We start from the raw sequence: 21,159 nt of genomic DNA, 5'->3' as shown, positions 1-21,159 counted from the left end.
AATGGACACATACACACATGACAGTTGCACATGAGTGGCATTGGCAAACCTCAGACATGGCATCACAATTGGCAACACACATCATTTCAACTTGCACACATGAGCCATACCACAGCCACATCACAACTGCCAGCACCATCCATACACATACAACAGCATGAGCAGGCAAAGGTGAGCCAGACATCACATGCAACACAGGGAGTGCACTACACATGCACACACACCACCACACTTGCATGCATGTGTACACCTCAGCCAACTGTCGCAGTGTTCCGATGGGCATCCATGTCAGATCTGCCAATCAGGCTTCCACATCCTGCTGTCACATGCATCCATGTTGCATCACTGTTGCACCCTTGTCAAATACACACACATGCACATGTACACAGTGCTGATACATGCAGCTGAAAACAACATACATGCGTGACATCACGAACATGCCTACTTACATACACATTCATCCTCGCATGTGTTAGCCTCATGGCACTGTACACCCCCACCCATACTCGGCCCCATACAAACAGATGTGCAACCGGCACACTACTGGCACATCACCACACGCACAGCTTACAATCATGATGCATGTACACTTACCGCTCGACTCCAGACGGGTCTGCCTCTCAAGGACCTGGACGTGGAGCGCTGAGGATATGAGTTCCAGGACCCTCATCTGATCTACCGACAAGTGGCCCCGGCGCCCCTTAGCATCCGCTGCTTTCAAGAGGCGCCGGGCCTTGTTCAGGGTCCTGGACCTGAAGTCCTCCCAGCGCTTCTTGACATGTTGGAAGTCGCGGACTGCCACCCCCTCCGCGTTGATGGCAGTCAAGATGTCCGTCCAGATCCGAGTCCGTCCTTCCTTGTCGGCGCGCACACTTCCGAAGAGGGCATCATACTGCCCCAGGACTTGCTCCACCAGGACACCAACTTCCCTGGCACTGAAGCTGGTGCCCCTCTGCCTCTCTGGCCGGGGGTTGTCAGTGGTGCCAGATGTTGCAGTGCCCGACATGACAACCCCAGAGGCAGGAGTGGGTGGGCAACTGGGTCCTGGGGCTGGGCTGTGGAGCGATGGAATCCCAGTCGGGAGTCTTCGGTTCCAGCAGGGGTGGTCACAGCAACAGCACCCCTGGCTGATGTGCAGGCAGCACATGGCAGGACACGTGGGCAGCAAGCAGTCAGGCAGCAGCAGATGGCAGGTGGGAGCGTGCTCGGGCTCTGGGGGGCAGTAAATCTGCTTTCTGGGCAGGAGCGTGGTCTTCCGTGTGCTTACGCGTGGCCGCTTGATACGGAGTGATTTGGCACGTGAAAATCCTGCACGTCTGCGTGTAATTCGAGGAAAGGCCCTTAGCGCGTAAGCATGTCTGCACGCATACGCAATTTCATTGGCCCAAAGGCCCCCTTGCGCAGCTATGACATAACGCGCATGGCCGTAGAGAATGGCGCGTGTTAAAAAAAAGATTCACGTCCGAGTGTCAAAGCGGGTAATTGGTGGAAATGGCCTCATCGCGTATGCGCGTCTGTGACGTGTGTATAAAAGGTACGTGTAGAACGCCATTTCCTTTTACGTGCTTTTCGTGGAGAGCGAGTGGGTGAAATCTGTACTTCTTGTCGGTTCACACGCGATTTACTTCACGGCGTTTCAAGTTCGTACTCCCTGTTACCTTTGACCGCTTTTTCTCTTTTCCTCTTTTTCCTGGGCCTGTTTCCTCAAACAGCGTTTCCCTTCTACTGTTGTCCTGTCTCCTCAGACAGCGTCCAATTCTTCTTTAGCGGGGGTGTTGCCAACGCGCACACGCGCATATTTTTCACGCTTTTGTTCCTGGCAGACGGTGAGTCGCGCACGTATTTAACATCTGTGCTTGCCCCGTGTGTCGCATACCCCTTCAGAGGTCATTCTAGGCTGTGTGTGACACGCATACATTCATTCTTGTGTTTCTGGGTGCCACAGCGTAGTGCAGGTTTATTTTTCCACACACGTGGTCTAGGAGGGGTTGCGTGCACCTTACTTCCCTTTTTTGGGATGCCTGTGCGTTGTGTGACCCGTTATCTTTCCCCAGGGGTGACATACAGCCTTGCTAGAGCACTAGGGTACGATTACCATCTGGTACCCAACCCATTTGACACCCAATTGCCCAGGACAATAGTTCACATCGACTCCCATACGCACAATAACATCAGTGCCATGGCTGGGAGGCAAACAAGCCGTAAGGGTGGCAAAGGTGGCCGAGCCCCAAGTGGTGGCCGTGGTGGATCCGGTAGGGGACGTGGCCGTGACTTGCAGGGTGCCCCTAGCCCCCCCATGTGTGGAGGAGCAGTCAGGGACACTCATGCCCCCCCCCTGGTTGAGGGTAACGTGGCTGACACCATCCATGCTCAGCCCTTGTTGGACCAGCCCACTGGAACCAGACCTGGCACAGGGCGACTCCATAGCTGACTTCCAGGTCAGCAGGTCTAGGCCACGTGTGCCGGTGCACGTTGGTGTCATCAGGCCACGTGGATCAGGGGCAGCTAGGTCATCTGCTGCCCCGCGTAGGCAGGCTGGGGAGGCTGCAGGGCAGCTGCGGCTCCATCCACCCCACCTCTCACACACCCAGCCAGGACAGTGTCGGTCCAAGTCCATCATGCTGACATTCCCCCTGACACCATCACACTTGAGCTAATGCCTGCACCAACTCCCATGCTGAGTGTGCAATCCCACACTCCTAGTACAGAGTCCACCGGGGCTCCTGCCCCTAGTGTCCAGAGCGGATTAGGACACTCGGGATCCCCACCACCTTCCAAGCGGAAGAGGAAGAGTGCTCGCTCAGTAGAGGCTGATGCCCCAGACACGGCTACACAGTCTGGCCCGTCAAGGAAGCCCAGCTTCAATGAGGCCGAACTTAATGCACTTGTAGAGTATGTGTCCGCACATGACCGCAAAATAGTGATTGTTGCAGGATCCAAGACCACACCTGCACAACGTCGGGCACACTGGCAGACCATCGCGGACATCATAAGTGCCCTTGGAATCGTGAGGCGCACAGCAACTGAATGCTACAAGCGCTGGAATGACCTGAAGCGCAGGGCAAAGAATAAGCTGGCCTCAAGTCATGCCGCAACTCTAGTGACTGGAGGTGGGTCTCCAGCAGAGGACATAGAACTCACTCCACATGAGCAGGTTGCTGGGACCTACGTCAGGGAGGAACAGATCCAAGGCGTGGGAGAACTGGCAGATTACGAGGCACTGTCCAGTGAGTGCACATGCATATGTGTGTCATCCATGTGCATGGTGTGTGTGGGAGGGCTTCTGTTTGGGTGCCAGGTGAGGGTGTGTGTGCCTGAGTGGTTTGGGTCACCCATGTGCCTCATCCAATACATTCTGCGCACCGGCATTTGGGTATAGCAGTATCCCTTCTGCCAACATTAGACATCCAGCCCAACACCACGCCAGTTGCCCTTGAAGTGTCATCTTGCCACAACATTGTTGCTTATTTTCCTGTTTATTCAGGCAGATTGTTTGCATACCACCACATTTACTCGGCATTTCTCAGTCCTATTGTCACATGTCTGACATGGCTATGGTACAGTGGACTGGCTTTGTTTCCTGGACATGATTTGTTTAGACATGTCCCTGTGCTATAGGACCATTGTGGACTGGCAGCTCCAGGTTAAACATTTGAACCATTTCAATGAAAAAATCAATTTCATGAGCAAACTGGACTGAATGAACAACTGGTGCCCTCCTCTCCCTTTTCACTTTATGGCTGGGGTACATGCCATCTGTGTGATGGCATGTGTATTTGACCTGCCAATCACTGGCCAATGTGTGATGCCACTGCTAGGCAGCATGCAGCAAATGTGTTCATCTTCCATCTTGGTGTCATCAATGTGTGCCATCTGCCTACCCTTCACACGCAGTGACGGTGCATGCATGGGAGGGTTTTAGTCATGTGGGACATGTGTCAATCAAGTACTGTTTCTGTAACCTCTCAGCCCTAATTGTGTGCCATAGTGCTAATGCCGGTTTCCATTTGTTTTCTTTTATGTCTTTGCAGGGGATGACGCACTTGATACTGCTGGGGTTTTGGAGATGGTGCAGACCCAGGAGGGGTCTGAGGCCCGACCGACCACCAGTGAGGGACGTGGTGTGGTGGTGGGTGAGAACCCACAACTGCTGCAGGTCGTGCTCTCAAGGGGTGTCTCTGGCTGCACCTCCCCCGAGCTGTATTCAGGTGTCGATTCGGATGATGAGACCTATGTGCCGTCGCAGGTGAGTGTTCCTGGGAGGGATTCTGTTCTGTCCGACCCACCTGCACCAAGGTTAGAACCCTCAATGGGGATGTCAGTGTTGGCAGGTACGCCTTTGGTGGTTACGGATGCAGGGTCACACTCCGCAACATCTGATCCTGTTCCTGGGCCAGCAGATCAGAGGGGGAATGCAGTCCTGCAGCCTCAGGCAGTGCCGGCACAGCAAGACGCATTTCGCCTTGCCCCAGACACGTGTGGTACCCGCCGACGTGGTGGGCGCACGCCACCTGGCAATACCGCATGGGAGCAATCCATATACGGTATGGCAACCCAACAGGCAGCATCATCAGAGATGATGGCTCAGGCCTGGATAGGGTGGCCACTTCCATTGTCCCCCCCGAAAGGCTGATGGAGCGACTACAGCAGGCAACAGACTCCATCTGCCAGTCACACAGGGAGGACATGTTGGCATCCGACAGGGACAGACGGGCGGCACTGGCGACTCTGCGGGAAGCCATTTCCATAGAGTCCCAGGGCCACAGGGAAGCCCTGAGGGTGGAACTCCTTCACCTCAGGACGACTCTTGTTGAGCTTGAGGCTTCAACAAACAGAAGGACAGAACAGCAGCTGGAGCGTCTCACACATACGCTCTCAGCTGAGATGCAGGCAACTAGGGCGGTGGTCCGTGAGTAGTTGCATGGGGACCTACGCACAATTATCCTCCAGAACGAGACCTACAACACCCGCATGCTTGCTGCCATGGAGGAACAGACTAGTGCTTTGCGTGGGCTGCCTCCCATAGTGCCACCACCTCCTGATGCAGCTGCAGAGGGTGAGGAGAGCGACAGCAGTGATTCTTCCACAACAGGGTAGCCGTGTAGGCCATGAGCCCATGGAGGTGTTTTTTTTCCGCAAGATCCACACAGGTGGGTTTTGGTGTGCACCCTGTCCTCGGACCTCCTGGGTGGCCTCCCCCAGCCCCCCGGGCCCATTAATGGCCATTTTTTATTTTATTTATTTATTTATTTTTTGGACAGTGTGTTGCCTTGTGTGGCTCCCATGGGCATACGCTGTATTGTGGCTGGGCACATGCAGGCTTGTCATGAATTTGGTTCAGATGCTTGGGTTTGTGTGACACACACCCCTCCTGCTTCCCGTTACCATGGGCTTGCAAAGGGTGTGCCCAAGTGACATTGACGTACATGGTGACGTTGGACTCCCATTCGATGTGTGGGCGGTCTGTAGTCAATACTGTGTATACATTCATAGTGCATGTTGTTGTATTGTACACTGCATGGTGTATTGATATGTGCCTCTGCATCCATCTCATCCTCCTAATTTGCAGGTCAATTTCTCATGTCGTCATAAGGCGGTCCACCTTGGAACTGGAGTCCATGTTGTAAGCAGTGCACCTACACCCTTGCGTGGCGCTAACACTGTATACTTGGAAGTGTTCGAAGTGCTGGCATCATCAGGTAGTGAGGCTAGCACATTTTTAAGTCTGTAATGTCATGTTTAAGGTAGGTTGGAGGTTGTGTAGGTGATTGATATTCTTGGTAAGTATTTGGTAATGTGTGTTGTAGGTCCTGCAGAACTGTGAGCATTTCATGTGTGGCCATGTTTCCATTAGGGACACTGTAGCTGGTGACAATTGGGGCATGTTGTGGGGATTAATATTTTTGCTCTCACATTGCATGACATGCCATGGTTTGTTGTGTGGCCGTGCGGGGAGGGGTTGGGTGACATGGCACTGTTCTCATGTAGTATTTTGCAAGTGGGTATTCATTTCTGCAGCATGGAAGTGTGTCTTTTGATGACACTGCATTGGTGGTGTTTGTGTAGGTAGGGATGCACACATTGTGACACTTCCACATGAACAATCTTAGGCTGCTATGGTTCTGACAGTTGACTGTCCCTTTGTTCGTCATAATTGTCAGGTCGAGTCATCATTGCTTATCAGATGGTAAGTGCCAGGGCTGTGTGCACTCCTCAGGGGTGTGATTTCTATGTGAAGTAATTAGCCACTAGCTGCGTACGGGCTGCCTCACCCCGTGCCCTTTCCCCTCCCATGCGCAGCGGGCATGCATGTGGTTGGGGATGTGGGGGCATCACCATGTCCACAGCCAGGCCCCGGCGTGTTGCAACATTGTGCAGGACACATACTGCCGCTATGATCCTGCACACTACTGGGGGCGCATATAACTGCTGCCCGCCAGAACGGTCAAGGGAGCGAAAGCGTGACTTGAGCACTCCGAATGTGCGCTCCACTATGCCCCGGGTTGCAATATGGGCTGTGTTGTATCTTACCTCGGGAGGCGTGATGGGGTTCCGAATTGGCATCATCATGTGGGTGCTCAGAGGGTAGGCACTGTCCCCTGGTGAGGAGGTGATGGGTATCATTAGTGGGATAGTGACATAACTCTGCATCTGACATGCATGCATGTGCAGTGGCATTCATACTCACCAAGCAGCCATGTATCGCCATGCCACCCAGCTTCTAGGTCCCGGCTTAGGGTAGACATTCGGTAAATGAAGCTGTCGTGGGTGGACCCTGGATAGTTGGCATATACTGAGGTGATGATTCCCTTGGCATTACATACTACCTGCACGTTGATGGAATGCCAGTGCTTGCGGTTCCTATAGATGTGCTCAGATGCCCTGGGGGGATGTAGTGCCACATGGGTGCAGTCAATGGCACCTAGCACTTTGGGGAATTGTGCCACACCGTAGATATCGAGGGCGACAGCCTGCCTTTCTGAAGGTGTCCTGGGCAGGTATATGTGCCTACGGACTGATGGGCGTGCAGTGATGATGTTCAAGACCTTGTGTAGGCTGCGTGGCCTGTGACACCCCACCCACTATGGCACTTGTCCGCTGAAATGATCCTGTGGCCAAGAAGTGCAGTACATTGAGGACCTTCTCCAGGGGGCTGAGTGCTTGGGAGCACAGGGTGGGTGATGTGAGGTCATCCTCCCACTCACTGACCAGGTCCAGTATTATGTGTGGTGGAAACCTGTACCTCCCATACACCTGGTCATCAGGCATCCCAAAAAGGCTGGTTCTGGGAGTGAAAATTCGGGCCCTCACTATCCTCCTCCTCCTCCTCCTCCTCCTTTGGTAACCCACGGCCACTGCTGCTAGGAACGGTACTTTTCATCCTGCCGTCTGAGCTGGTTTGTTGTTTGCGCGCACTTTTATGCTGCGCGGGTCGACGTACGCCTGCTTCATGCTGGCATACGTGTTTCAGGATTGCACCATTTATTTTTCGGCGCGTTGTAGGCAAACGTGTGAATCTTCCCGCCCACCCCAGGAATACACGTAACACGCTCTCCCAGGCCCAGTCGTAAGTAAATATTCCCGCCCACCCCTGGATACACGTACCCCACTCTCACAGGCCCAGTCGCGTGTGGAACTTCCCGCGAACCCCGTAATACACGTAGCCTGCTGGTATCGCGCGTGGAAGTTCACGCGGACCCATAATACACGTACCCTGATGGTATCGCATGGGAGACTCCCCGCGCACCCCAGGAATACACGTACCCAGGCAAATCGCACGGCTGGGGGGTGGGGGTGGTGGGAGACATGAGTGGGGGCCTGGTGGAGGCTGCCCCTGCACTGCTGGGGGTTGGTGGGAGACATGTGTGGGGGCCTGGTGGAGGGTGCCCTGCACTGCTGGGGGGTGGGGGTGGTGGGAGACATGAGTTGGACATGAGTGGGGGCCTGGTGGAGGGTGCCCTGCACTGCTGGGGGGTGGGGGTGGTGGGAGACATGTGTGGGGGCCTGGTGGAGGGTGCCCCTGGATGCTGGGGGGTTGGGGTGCTGGGAGACATGTGTTGGTGTTCAGTAGTGCAAGGTGACAAGTGGGTTGGTTGGGGGGCATGGCCATGGTGGATGGGTTGCCTGTGGGACATGAGCAGGGGTGCAGGGTAGTCCCCTGTGGTGTGGGCTGCCTGCAGGGGCCGTGGAGGGTGTAGAGGGAACACCTGGGAGGACCCACACGGCCAAATCACGTGTAGCATTCCCCGGCACCACCGAAATACACGTACCCTGCTGAAATTGCGTGTGAATCTTCCTGCGCACCTCGGAATACACGTACCCAGGCCAATCGCGTGTGGAACTTCCCGCGCACCCGAAGTACACGTACCCAGGCCAATTGCGTGTGGAACTTCCCGCGCACCCCGAAACACATGTACCCAGGCTAATCGCGTGTGGAACTTCCCGCGCACCCCGTAGTACACGTACCCAGGCTAATCGCGTGTGGAACTTCCCGCGCACCCCGAAGTACACGTACCCAGGCCAATCGCGTGTAGAACTTCCCGCGCATTCTGAAGTACACGTACCCAGGCCAATCGCGTGTGGAACTTCCCGTGCACCCCGAAACACATGTACCCAGGCTAATCGCGTGTGGAACTTCCCGCGCACCCCGTAGTACACGTACCCAGGCTAATCGCGTGTGGAACTTCCCGCGCACCCAGAAGTACACGTACCCAGGCCAATCGCGTGTGGAACTTCCCACGCACCCAGGAACACACGCACACACTTTTTCACACAGCTGGTGTCCGTGTTTGTCGGTACCCCTTTGCACCTCATTTGTCCTAGAGGGCCACGGTATGGACCATTCATCATGGCTGTATATGGGTGCTTTTTGTTAGCGCACATTTTGGCGCACATTTTTTTCAGGCGCAGGGACGCTACTGCCTGCTTTCTTGTGGCGTATTTGTTTGGCCCCGTGCGCGTCTTTGACAGTGCGCTGGTTTGCCCTATTCGATTCCATGAATACGGGTTGTAGGTGAGCGTGTGGGCGTTCCGCGCACTTGCCTCCTGTACTTCCCCCGTGACGCCCATATTTTCACGCGTTGTTCCCCATTCCGAGTGTTCCGCCCCGTGTTCCGCCTACTTTTGTGATGTGCGCCGCGCTATGTGCGATTTTCGCAGTGGCCGTGGCGGACGCTGTTGGATGACCTGTGCGGCGCACTTTTTCAGCGCACATCCAATGTTTTTCTCACGCACGGCTTCCATGAATCGATGTGCGCTGGTTTCCCTGCGATTTTCGCACTTTTACTGCGAATCGCACCTTTTGGCACCTCTGCGTGGGAATTTTTGGCGCACATTAATTCCATGAATCGACCCCTTAGTGTTTTTTGGGGAAAATTCGAATTTAGGTGAGCATCTCCATTTTGTGGTGTAGTTAGTGGTTTTTGGGAAATTCAAATGTAGGTATGCTTTTGAATCTGTGCACTGATTATCTTCCATTGCACACCACCTTCTGTGCCTGCCTTGCTGCTAGGCCACTTGATGAATTGTCAGTCAGTCAGTCTCTCTCTCACGACTTCCATGGCACTCTCCATCTCTCCTATCTATTCTAACTACTATTCCATCACCTATCCTACAAGTCGGAAGTAAAAGCAGAAAAAAAGCTCTCCTGAACTCTAATCCCGGCATACCTATTGAGAGCTACATCAATACCACTTCCAGGCAGACTATTATGGGCATCCTCTTCTCTGCCCCCTCTCCTGACCTATGGACCGCCCCATCTGGTCTCCACTCTCTCCCCTTTCCCCTCCTCACCCATTAATGGTGGCACTAGGTGGGAAGTACTCCTGACATACTTCTCATTCTCTAGGTGAATCATTAATGTCCATCATAATGGCACTATTTTGGCCCAAGGCTCTCAACCTACTCTTCTTATTGAACGGCACCTGCCCTCTCTCATAAACCTCTTCTCTCCTCTTAACTCCCCACCATCATCGACAGGAGAACCATGCCCCTTAACCTCCCCTTGGGAAAACCTTCAAAGGTGATAACCAGCTTCACTTAGCTACTCTGAAAGCTCGGTCTGCTGTCAAACACGCCTCCGACATCGGTCTCCTTCTCGAAGACTTTGACCTAGACGCCCTCGCTCTTACCGAGATATGGTTCAATGCCAGCTCTCTCACTGCTCTCGACACTCCTTCCTGAGGGCTACAACATCCTCTACAAACCCATAACCAAAAGGCCTGGAGGTGGAGTAGCCCTGATCTTCCCTGAGTTGGTCCCTGCCTCCATCATACCTACTCAGTCCTACTCCTCTTTTGAATGCTTAGCCTGTAGGCTTGAGGTCTCACCTACTCTCTCACCCCAGCCACTATCTACAGGCCCCCTGGCCCCATCCCTCTCTTACTCTCTGAATGGGCCAACCTTGCCTCTCAACCTCTTCTTCAGAACTCCTCTGCCTTGGGAACTTAAACATCCACCTCCACTCCCTTGAATCATCCACCTCTCAGTTGTGTGACTCTGATGCCCTCTCTCTGTTCTCCCTTCCGGCCCAACCCACTCTGCCGGTCACACCCTGGACGCCCTCATTTCTGGTGACACCCCCATCTCTAATCCGGTCACCATTACCCTCTCTTGGTATGACCACTCTTTCCCTCCTCCCGCCTGGGGCCCCTTGGCCCTCTATCTGAGCCACCGCCAGCCTCCTTCACCGTCATCCGGCCTACGAAGTGAGTGTCAGTTGCTCCTTTTGCCTCCACTTTCATCCCCCCCTCAGACCGCCACTTCTGACTCTCCTTCTGACTTTGTCCTAGCTAACCTGCACCTCTCCATCTCTAACACCCTTGACATCCTTGCCCCTGTCATAAGGATCATGGTGGGGGGTAGAGGGCCCAAGGAGGGTGGCCAGAGAGTGGCAGGGAAACGGGGAGCAGGCATCCCAATGAGAAGTATCGCAGTCTTACTAGTATTAAGTTAGATTTCATTAGCAGAGCACCATGCCTGAATAGCAGCCAGGCAGTGAGGAAGAGGAGGAGGCAGAGGAGGGAAGCTTAAAGGAGGGGTGTGTGTCATCAGTATAGCACAGGAAGTGGGGAGAGAAGGTGGAGATCAAGTAGGCCAGAGGGGCCAGGTAAATATTGAAAAGCCTTGGCGATAGGATAGAGCCCCGAGTAATGCAGCAGGTAGAGAGTGAGGTGGAGGAGAGGAAAGGGCCCAGTTACAGTTGGGAAGGTCAGTTAGAAAGGAAGGAGGTCAGCCATGCCAGTGCTCAGTCAGTTATTCCTAGGGTATAACGGAGGCGATTTATGAGGATGGAACGGTTGCCTTTCATGCGCTGAAAGGTCCTTTGGCAAAATATTTGTAGGAAGTCAGTGGAAATGATGGGCTCCCTCAAAACAGTGCAGTGTGGTTTAAATTCAGATACAGAACTGCACTTTTTTGGGGGGGGGGGGGGTGTAGGGGAATACACCAAACATTGGCTTAACGTGGTTTTATGATTGGCTTTCTATACTTTTTTCGCACCATTTTCACAGTAAGCAGTCCCCGTGCTTTTGGTCATAAAAACAATATAGATAGAATAAAAGAGCTAAAGGGAGCGGGGGCTGCATCGGGGTGTCCCCTGCTCCCATTAAATGGAAGTGGGGGACAATTAAAAAAAGAAAAGAATTAAAAAAAGAAAAGTAAACAAATAAAGCACTGCATCCAGGCTCCTCCTAGCCCTAGACGTAGAGAGCAAATCACACCTGCCCTCCGTTTCCTGCAGGACCTCCCTGTCGCACAACGGTCCACCTTCAAGGCTATATGCATCACCCATCGTGCTCTGCACAAGACAGGCCCAGAATATCTACAACACAAGCTCACCCGTTACAGACCCAACAGAATCTTGAGATCAGGCCCCGCTCTCCCTCCTTGTCATCCCTTCCACCAAATCAACCATTATACAGGATCGTCCTTTTCCGACCAAGCACCTACAATATAGAACTCTATCCCTTTTAGCATCCGCCGCAGAGAGGATCTGCTTGTCTTCCGGAAGGTACTCAAAACCTGCCCGCCCCCTGCGTCTTGCCTGACCTAATCCGCTTCTCGAGTGAATTTCATCCCAGAAAGGTGGGCTGGGGCATTAATGATCCACTCCAAAAAAGTACTGAGTGCGCACAGAAAAGACTCCCATGGACCCGCGGGACAGGACCTGCACTCAGTCATCAAAACAAGCAATAACCCATGACTCAAGGGTACGTATCACACTCCACCTCGATGTAAGATAGCTGTATCCCTCGGAAGGCACAGCCAACCATTCGCACACATCTGCAATCACCCGCTACTTGAAGACACATCACAACATCTCTGCCACTAGAATGCAGCTAAGTCCCATCATAAAAACTCGCCTGCCAGCCTTCCATACCACGCCATACCAATGAGAAAAGGTGCTATAGAAATGCCATATTACATTACATTACTCATAACCCATGATGCCTTGTATACTCACAGCCCTCAGAAAGGGCAGCTTCCCAAAACGTGTGACAGCAGAATTTGTTACTAGATACAGTGGGTTTTGGATACAATTAAATGGAACATTTGAGCACTTCCACTCTTTGCTGCTCAAGAGTTGATCAAGTTTCCTCATGCTGCTCTAATGGCTTAAGGAAGAGCAAATTATAACCAAAACCCAAAAATAAAAATATGATGGAAGATTTTGAATTAATCTTAATCACTGGCATTGCTCTTGGCAACCTTCTACACCACCGTTTTCTAGGCTCTCGGCACCTAGGGAGAGGAAGAGCAAGGCCATGTGAGGAAGTTTGCGGAAACCTTTACATGTGTAGGAGATGCCAATATCAGCTTCATAGTTTTTCGGGATGGATACAACGAAATTTCCCATTTTCTCAGTCATGTTTGTAGCCAGGATTTACTACTTTGAGAGGCAATAAGGTACCGTTATGCAGTCACGTGGTTCCACAAATGGCACAAAGACTGTGTCAAGTCCAAAACCAGTGGTTTACTAGGGTACTTCACAGAAGCGAACAAAATTACAACTTAAGAAAGGGGTCAGAAAGGCAATTTCTCTGGTTGATCCAAAGTCTCCTCAGTTGTCTCTGCAGTGTCACTCACAGTCTCTTGTGCCGAGCCTTGGTCTTCTGTGAGTTGGTAGATATGTTCTAACTTTGTTTGGTGTACACTGGTTGCACTGCTTCCAGCTCACTTGCGATGGCTTAGGTTGTCCATAGGTCCCACTACCTCCATCAAAGGAGAGGCCAGGCTGGAGGCTCCATACTATCTCCCTGCCCAGAGGTCCTACCCCTTCAGGACCACCAGCCCACTCTCACTTTCTTCCTCAATGCACCGATATAGGCTTGTTCCTTACAGGACATTGCCCCTCGTGCCCTCCATCCCCCGCCTAAAACTAGCTCCTGGTGTGCCTCAAAGACATTTCACCCCATGCTCATTGCTCCTCCCGCCTCACTCGCACACCATGTAGGCACCTGTATGTTTGCCTCTCAGTTCTCCTTTTGCCTCTACTGGTCCTCATAAAACCTCTCTTCTCCCAAGCTCCTCCTTATCCTCACCTCAGTGAGACTCATTACTCCCTCTTCCTCCTCTGCTCCTTTCATCATTGCCATCTTCTTCGATTCTTCTTTGTCCACTAGCACCTTTGCTCTGCTAACCCGGTCACCTCCAACCACTACCTCCATCTCCAGTCTCTCCTTCCTCCAGCTACATCCAGGCTTGCACAATCACATTATCCAAACGCACAAAACCAGCTGCCCCCCTGGGCCTCTCTTTATAAGCCAGGTCCCCTACCCCTTGGGATGGGCTATGGGAGAGTGACTCTTGTGTGTTAATGTAAGATTGGCTTTGCTTTGCTAATGTGGGCCTAGCACATTCCATGGACGAACCTCAAACAAGGCTGGCCTGTAGACTTGGACTCATTGCACAACTCGCGCACGCAGCATGTTCGAGAGCACTCCACGCTGGGCTTGCTAATCTTGCCATGTGCCGCAGCAGCCCCTCTGTAGTTCTCTCTCCATGTCACTAGGTGTTCCTGCACCAACATCCAGTTATCGGTATCTTAATTTAAAGTGTTTCTCGACCACAGGGAAATCTCAAAGGGCCCACAGATCCCTTCTCATTACCATAACCATTAATGCTCTGAAAATCCTTATTAAAAGGGTCAACTAAAAGGATAACTAAGGGATCCACCCCACACCCGCCCTGGGCTCTGGATCACCGAGAGATGATGGCAGATACTCCAATGGTCACACAGCACAAGGACACAGCAGAGGACATCCTCACAATGGCCGGCTAATGTTATGAAGTAAACAATCTAAAATAACCATGGACTGCAGGACGATGAACACTGGTAGCAGAAGCAGGCATTAACATAATCCTTCATTTCTCGTTATCGCTGATATAACAGGATAACGTTGGCGTCGTATCACGCAGTCAAGAGCAAGGGAAACACTATCCTCTGCAGCTCCCCAAGTTGCATCTGCAAAATGCTACATTTCCTGGCTTACTATGACCCCGCCGTCCCCAATCCCATGGAAAACACACCCCACATTACAAGATGAAAATTCAGCTTTAGTCCAAGAACAATGCTATATATTGTAGTGAGAAAATGGGAGTGGATTCGAAACGAAGTATCCGTGCGCTAGTTATCACTGTTTGGATTATGGCGAAGAATGTGAACTAAGGACTGGTGACAAAGTTTATTTGGTGGAGGCAGCAATCACTCTAATCCTGCCAACCAATCCACTCTGGTTGGTGCTAATAGAGAGAATAAATGAGAATAGGGATGGTGATGCGCTCTACACCATTACAGTAATGCAAAACAGTAGTGTATATATATTTTTAATTAGAGCATAAGCAGCCGACACTCGTTTCGACACACAGGTCATCTTCAAGGCTGGGTAATGAAAATAAAATTCAATTGTATATTCAAAACAAGTAATCATATGATCACATGAAATGGCAAGGTATAAGTCACATCAGCACAAAAGTTAAATAAAAAAAAAGAAGAAATTATGTATACCAATATACAAATGATTGAAATGAAAATTAAAAAAGCATTGCATACCACACGTCAGGTAGAGAGTGAAGGGCAGGCGGTTTGCAGTAACAAAAAAGAACAAAAAAAATCACAATGAGCAAACACTTGGTAACTAGCTTGATAAAAGGCATGTGCCATGCTAAAAGGAAATGACATGGTGATTGTTGGGAATCATGCTATAATACCACATTGGTTATGGACACCGAAATCAAGCCGCATGTGATTCAAGCACTAGCCAAATGAAAAGATTGCATGAGGGCAACCCCAAAAAGCAAGGGGAAAGGATGACAATGGAAGTAAACAAAGCACCAAAGTGCTATGAGAATATTAGGTAACACGGTAGTGGATTATGTTAACTAAATAAGGCGTATGTGACCGATAAGTATCCAGTCCAAATATGAAGCCCATGTGGATAAATAAAAGAAGGTGGCACATGAAATGTTCTTACCGCGCACCAATTGTATTAAACGATAATCTGAAGACTCCTGAATAATTGAAATACATTGCTGTTAGGGACTAAATAACCGAGAACACAATTCAAAAATATAAATCCAATCGGACGCTCGCATACCTATTCGGAGGCCGTGGAAAATGCACAGCTTAGAAAATATAAATTGTCATACAGATGACCGTCAGAAGGATGAATAAGAACCGTAACGGCTAGATCAGATATATCGCCTGCAAAACAATAATAAAAGAAGCAAGCGCTCAGGTCCAGCATCTGGTAGATGCTCTCTAAATCTAGTTAAGCCGTGCAAAAAACATACGTGCCGGGGAAATACTTACTCGTTCAATCGAGCAACGTACAAAGAACCTGAGTGAACAGAGTGCGCAGCGCCAGTGACAGTCTATAATCTAGAAATAGTTCTGCGTACGTCACCCCCTGCCTGGTGCTACCTGAAGATTATTTGTACAAGCGCTGGGGTCACCTTTGACTTTTTTTGCCAATCTTTGTTTGCTGACATTTAAAGTGCTAAAGCCTTTAGTTGTGAAAATGGTTGTCTTCTTAGGGAAAGTGTGCATACTATCAACATTACCTTGGGGCTTCATTCTGTGCAAATTCCTAGAAAAACCAATGGACGGAGGGGGCCAAAGGCTGCAGATTATCAAAGGAAATGTATTGGCCTGTAGCCAGGAAGAGTGGTAAAACCCTAAATGATCACTAAAGAAGAACAATTGTGCCGGCTTTGACGCCGGACCCGAGTGACTTATTTACAGAATGAAGGTTATTTACTCACTGACTGAATTCTTTACATATAGATTGGGAAAATTATTTGTTTACAGACTATTTACAAAACGAGCCAAGGTCATATTTACTGTATGCAGACTGGATTCAAGATCACCCGAGACAAAGCTGAGTAACCCAAAATATCTGTCTGCAGGGTCCCATAAGATATTCTTTGGAGCAGACAGCCTTTGCCTAAGCCACCTTCCCCTCCTTTACGTCATGATCAAAACTCTTTAGGCCACAGACAGTACTTTGACCAATCTCCTTTGCTAAAGTCCCCACCCCTTGATCAGAAATACCACTTAAATAAGTAGGGGTTGGGGGGTGAATAGACTATTAGGTTATCCTGGTGAGGCGAATGACTGGATGGAAGGCTGTGAGTTCTGGAGGTTAAAACGAACCCGTAACCAGAAGGTAGGGGCAGCTGAGGAGCAGAAATAAGGGGGAAAATGGGGGAGAGGATGAATTAAGTTGCCTGTGGGAAGGAAAGAAGGAAACAGTGTCCTGCGAGAAGTGGGCACCCTTAAGGGGCTTGTCTGGAATAAAGAAAGTAAAGAAGTAACCAGGTGAGGGCAGAAGGAAGGAGTGACCTCTGCAGGCAATGGAAATGCCTCGAAACGATGGCAAGGAGAAAGAGGATTGACCCCCGACCGATAGTTAGGTCTTACATCGAGCTAGAAGGGGGCGAGGGACTGGCAGGGAAACAGGAAAGAATAAGGTAAAATGTTGTTCAAACTAAGGTCCCATGAAAATTAATGGAATAAAAAGGCTATCAAAAGTTACTGCTGATGCCTTTTAGACTCTAGCGGCATTCTGTCATCTTTTATATTTTTAGCATTATGTTTCAGAACATAAAATAATTTTTTTTAAACTTAGTGACCTCAGGGATCCCCATTATCTGCTAGGGGGTTGAGTTCCACTTGTGGTCTTAACTTGCTAATGCAGGTTTCAGTTTTCATTGAAGAGAAGTTGAATCAAATAAAAAAAAGGCGAGGGAGACCCTGTGGAATATGCAGATATGTAGCGGACAGGAAAGTGATGGAGTGGAGAATATGTAGCTATAGAACGGACAGGAAAGAGACGGAGTGGAAAATATGTAGATATAGAGCAGACAGGAAAGAGACTTAGTGGAGAATATGCAGATATAGAGCAGACAGGAAACGGAATGGAGAATATGCAGATATGGAGCGGACAAGAAAGACGAGTGGAGAATATGTAGATATAGAGCAGACAGGAAAGAGACGGAGTGGAGAATATGTAGATATAGAGCAGACAGGAGACGGAATGGAGAATATGCAGATATGGAGCGGACAGGAAAGAGACGTAGTGGAGAATATGTAGCTATAGAGCAGACAGGAAAGAGACGGAATGGAGAATATGCAGATATAGATTGAACCAAAATGAAGGGACCAAATCCACAGAAGGCTGTTGAATATTCAAAACCAGTGCCAGTCAAAGTAGGAGGCTTCACAAATGCAAAAGGACTAGTTGCAATGAACAAAATGGATATTGCAATTTGCTTTGTGAATCAGACACATTGCATTCTCTATCCAGTTGCAAAGTCGCTACGGTTGAGTTTTGAAACTGCTTTGCAGCTCACATAGAAATATATACAATGTTTCATGTCGGCTCATGCAGGATACAAGTCAAACAAAGCAGAGGACTCTCCCAGAGAGGCTGTTGGTGTTTGGTAAATGGGTAAGCACCCGTTCATTTATACAATTGATTATGCACATCAGGTCTAACTAACTGCATTAAAAAAAAGTACCAAAATTATAACAATTCTGGATCAAACATAGGGGAAGTTTGTTTACACAACTCTGATGGCCACCAAAACAATTACATTATAACATTTACTTCATGCACAGACCAAAATATAGTTCTCATTAGATAATTGCTTTAGGTCATAGTTGAACCCACTGCCACTAGCAACCAAATTAAAAACACTTAAAAGGAAACATTTCAGAGGAATAGTCCTATGTTTTGCAGAACAAAAAGGCAATTTAATCACTTCTACCTTATAGTTTTTTTTTTTTATTCCTCGTTAAAGCAGAATCATTTTCTGGCTCTGGTTGCCTTCATTGTCTGATTGCTCAGAGTAGGTGCAGGGTGTTGTCTCTCGGTGTGGTCTGGGGAGGTGGGAGGTCATGTAGGGATTTATGTTTATTAGGAATGGGCAAGCAGAATTCCAGGTAGGGGATTTGTGTTTTTGGGGTGGGAGGTGGAATGCCATGTATGGTATATTTGTGTTAGGGGGTGGCAGGCCCCAGGTAGGAAGTTTGTGGCGGTGTTGGGGAGGCAGGAGGCCAGAAATGGGGGATTGCATTGTATGCCGGCAGACAGGGGTGTTGCTAGGTCCGGAAAAGATCTGGGGCTACGCTAATGTCGGAACTTTCGGGACTGGGGGCTAGCTAGCCTTTTGGCTGTAGCTCCTGAGATTCTATCCGGGGCTACAACCAAAAGGGGCTATAGCCCACCTAGCCCCCCCCCCAGCAACGCTTCTGCCGGCAGAGTGTCAGCAATGGTATCTTTGGTCCCAAGACTTACATGCTCATTTTGCTGGTTCAGCCCACGTTTGGCACTTGGAGCCAAGCCGGACTCTAAGGCTCGGCCCTTACTTGGCTCATCCCAGAAATTCTCTGGCTCTCCCAACTCTACATCCTACAAATTCCACCAACAGAGCACAGCTCTCCGACTGTCTCATACAGAGTCCCCACACCTACTTTTACCCGCTGTCGCACACTGGCCCACTTTGGAACTGGAGAGATTACCCAACATAAATTCCTCCGGGAGGCCTGTCAGGTGGGGGCATATTACTCTGCCTGATATAACCCAGCCCTGCTAGTCCCCACTACCTATTGTGAATTCTTAATGTTTCTCCATGGCCACGGCCCATAGTAACACATGCTGCTCACTTCTCACTTATCCTCGCCACTCCTTTTCGCCATTACACAAACATATGCACCTTATCATTCCTGATCAAATACCAGATCATGTTAAATTTAGGACGCAAGCCCTTCCAAAATGATAAGGGGCTACTATGACTTAAGCAATGGGAAGTTACATGACAGAAACTGAATGTATCATAAAGTGAAATATGCACTGAAAGTTTGTCTTTTCCAACTGAAGAAAGTGCACATTGCATATAATTATTTGTCAAAAGAAAAGATTTTCCTGTATTGTTGCAGGCTAAATATAAAAAGGTGAGCACAATGTATGTCTAAGAATCTGTAACAAAACATGCCCTAAAGAGCAGATTACAATACCAAATATTTTACAGCTGTCTAATAGCAATTTGTCTTGTGGCTGAGTGTCTGGTCTAATTCTATTCAGTTTTGCAAACTGAAGTCTGTATCTGCTTTTCTGAGTTCTTGTTGCATTGTATTCAAATGAGAATGACGAAGTATTCGGCAAGAGCCAAATAGCAAATATGCGGCCGGAGCTGAATAGCTTTTTTCGAGCCGGAATTCAGCCGGATACTTACTGTAAGCCGAAGTTCGGTACACTCCTAATATAGAGCGGACGGGAAAGAGACAGAGTGGAGAATAAGGAGACACGATACAGAAAAGTGGGAAAGTCACCAAAAAGGAGCACAGTGGCAGTATGGGGGCTCGGAAACGAGAAAGGGTGGAATGGAAAGACACTCTACTCGGATCTTTCGATATAATGGTACACTTCTTCATGCAAGATCACACTTTACGATAATGGGTACAGATAATATATAAACACAATTACACTTTTCTCATTAGACACATTTGCACATTTTGCCCTTTTTTACCTTCATTCAAGGATCAAATAGAAAAAGAGGAATAACACCATAAAGAAATGCAAAACCATCACCACATTGGGCTAAAGGACCACCTTACAGGTGATCTCGAGCAACGAGGATTGACAAGCCATGTTCTCAATCCTAAAATCATTTCACCCTAATGTTTCACATACGTTTTCTTCCTGCAAATATGTGTCCTTATTCTATGACATGATTGTTAAAAAAACCTCTTCGCAACAACCCTTTATGACAAACTCCTGTTTATATTACAGTCCACAAAGCAGGTCACCCCACCAGCAGAGCACATTCAAATCACAAGACAGTTCTATTTTTAGATTGAAGTTTCAGGTGGAGACACCTACTTGGGGACACTGGTGAGATAGGTCAGAACGTTCTGGAACTCTTTCTCTGGGATTTCAGTGAAAGCAGGGTAGTCTGGGAATGTGATAACCGGGCATCCATTTGCACCACGTCCTCCTAAATAAATTAAAAAAATACAGAAGAGTGAATATAAAAAAGAAAGGGTCACCTGTGTGCAGGTCATTCAGCAGAATTACGAGACATTTCACATTTGTGGCAAGTTAACGCCACCAGATTGATTTTATTTGGACAAAATTTTGCAGATAATGTGATGTGATGATTTTTAGCAATTCTAGCTGGCACCGTCTCAGGCGGTTTTTGATGATGAAAGGACAGAGCTGGAGGAAAATAAATTGCTCTCCCTCTTCTCTCCCAGCAGCGATACAATAAGAAACAAGCTATGACAAAGAGAAGAGTTTTGTCTTTAGTGCATATGGGATGAGAACTACCAGAATGGCAACACCTGAGCATCTAAAAAGAATTGTGATTTATTGGGCATATGAGAGCCAAGCATGGTGAATGCCTAATAACTATACACAAAACCAAACTGTTGGCTTTGTCAATGCGTGTTTGTGACAGGACTCACGTGTAAGGAATAGACAAAGCAAGTGCTGAAGGCACACTTGGTTAACCATTATTACATCAGAACCACAGTTCTGCAATTACAACATTAACTCTCAGCAGACTGCTCAGAAATACCACTGGCAGGCACATTTATTTTATTTTTTACATTTGTATAGCACACAAACAGCCCATGGGCATCGAGGCGCTGTTACT

The 21,159-nt window shown here is 49.3% G+C and overlaps 1 protein-coding gene across 12 annotated transcripts in view; it reads right to left on the bottom strand.

The window, feature by feature from the left end:
- Positions 1–21,159, bottom strand: part of MCF2L (MCF.2 cell line derived transforming sequence like) — an 892,749-nt gene that overhangs the window by 384,000 nt on the left and 487,590 nt on the right. For all 12 annotated transcript variants that reach the window (XM_069637167.1, XM_069637165.1, XM_069637161.1 and 9 more), the window contains exon 3: positions 20,385–20,499. In XM_069637167.1, coding sequence (XP_069493268.1) covers positions 20,385–20,499 — 115 coding nt within the window. The remainder of the gene's footprint in view (positions 1–20,384; positions 20,500–21,159) is intronic.

Source organism: Ambystoma mexicanum, chromosome 7p (assembly GCF_040938575.1).
Source record: "Ambystoma mexicanum isolate Mex_15411 chromosome 7p, UKY_AmexF1_1, whole genome shotgun sequence".
Classification (NCBI taxonomy): Eukaryota; Metazoa; Chordata; class Amphibia; order Caudata; family Ambystomatidae; genus Ambystoma; species Ambystoma mexicanum.
This window is presented reverse-complemented; position numbering and strand designations above follow the sequence as displayed.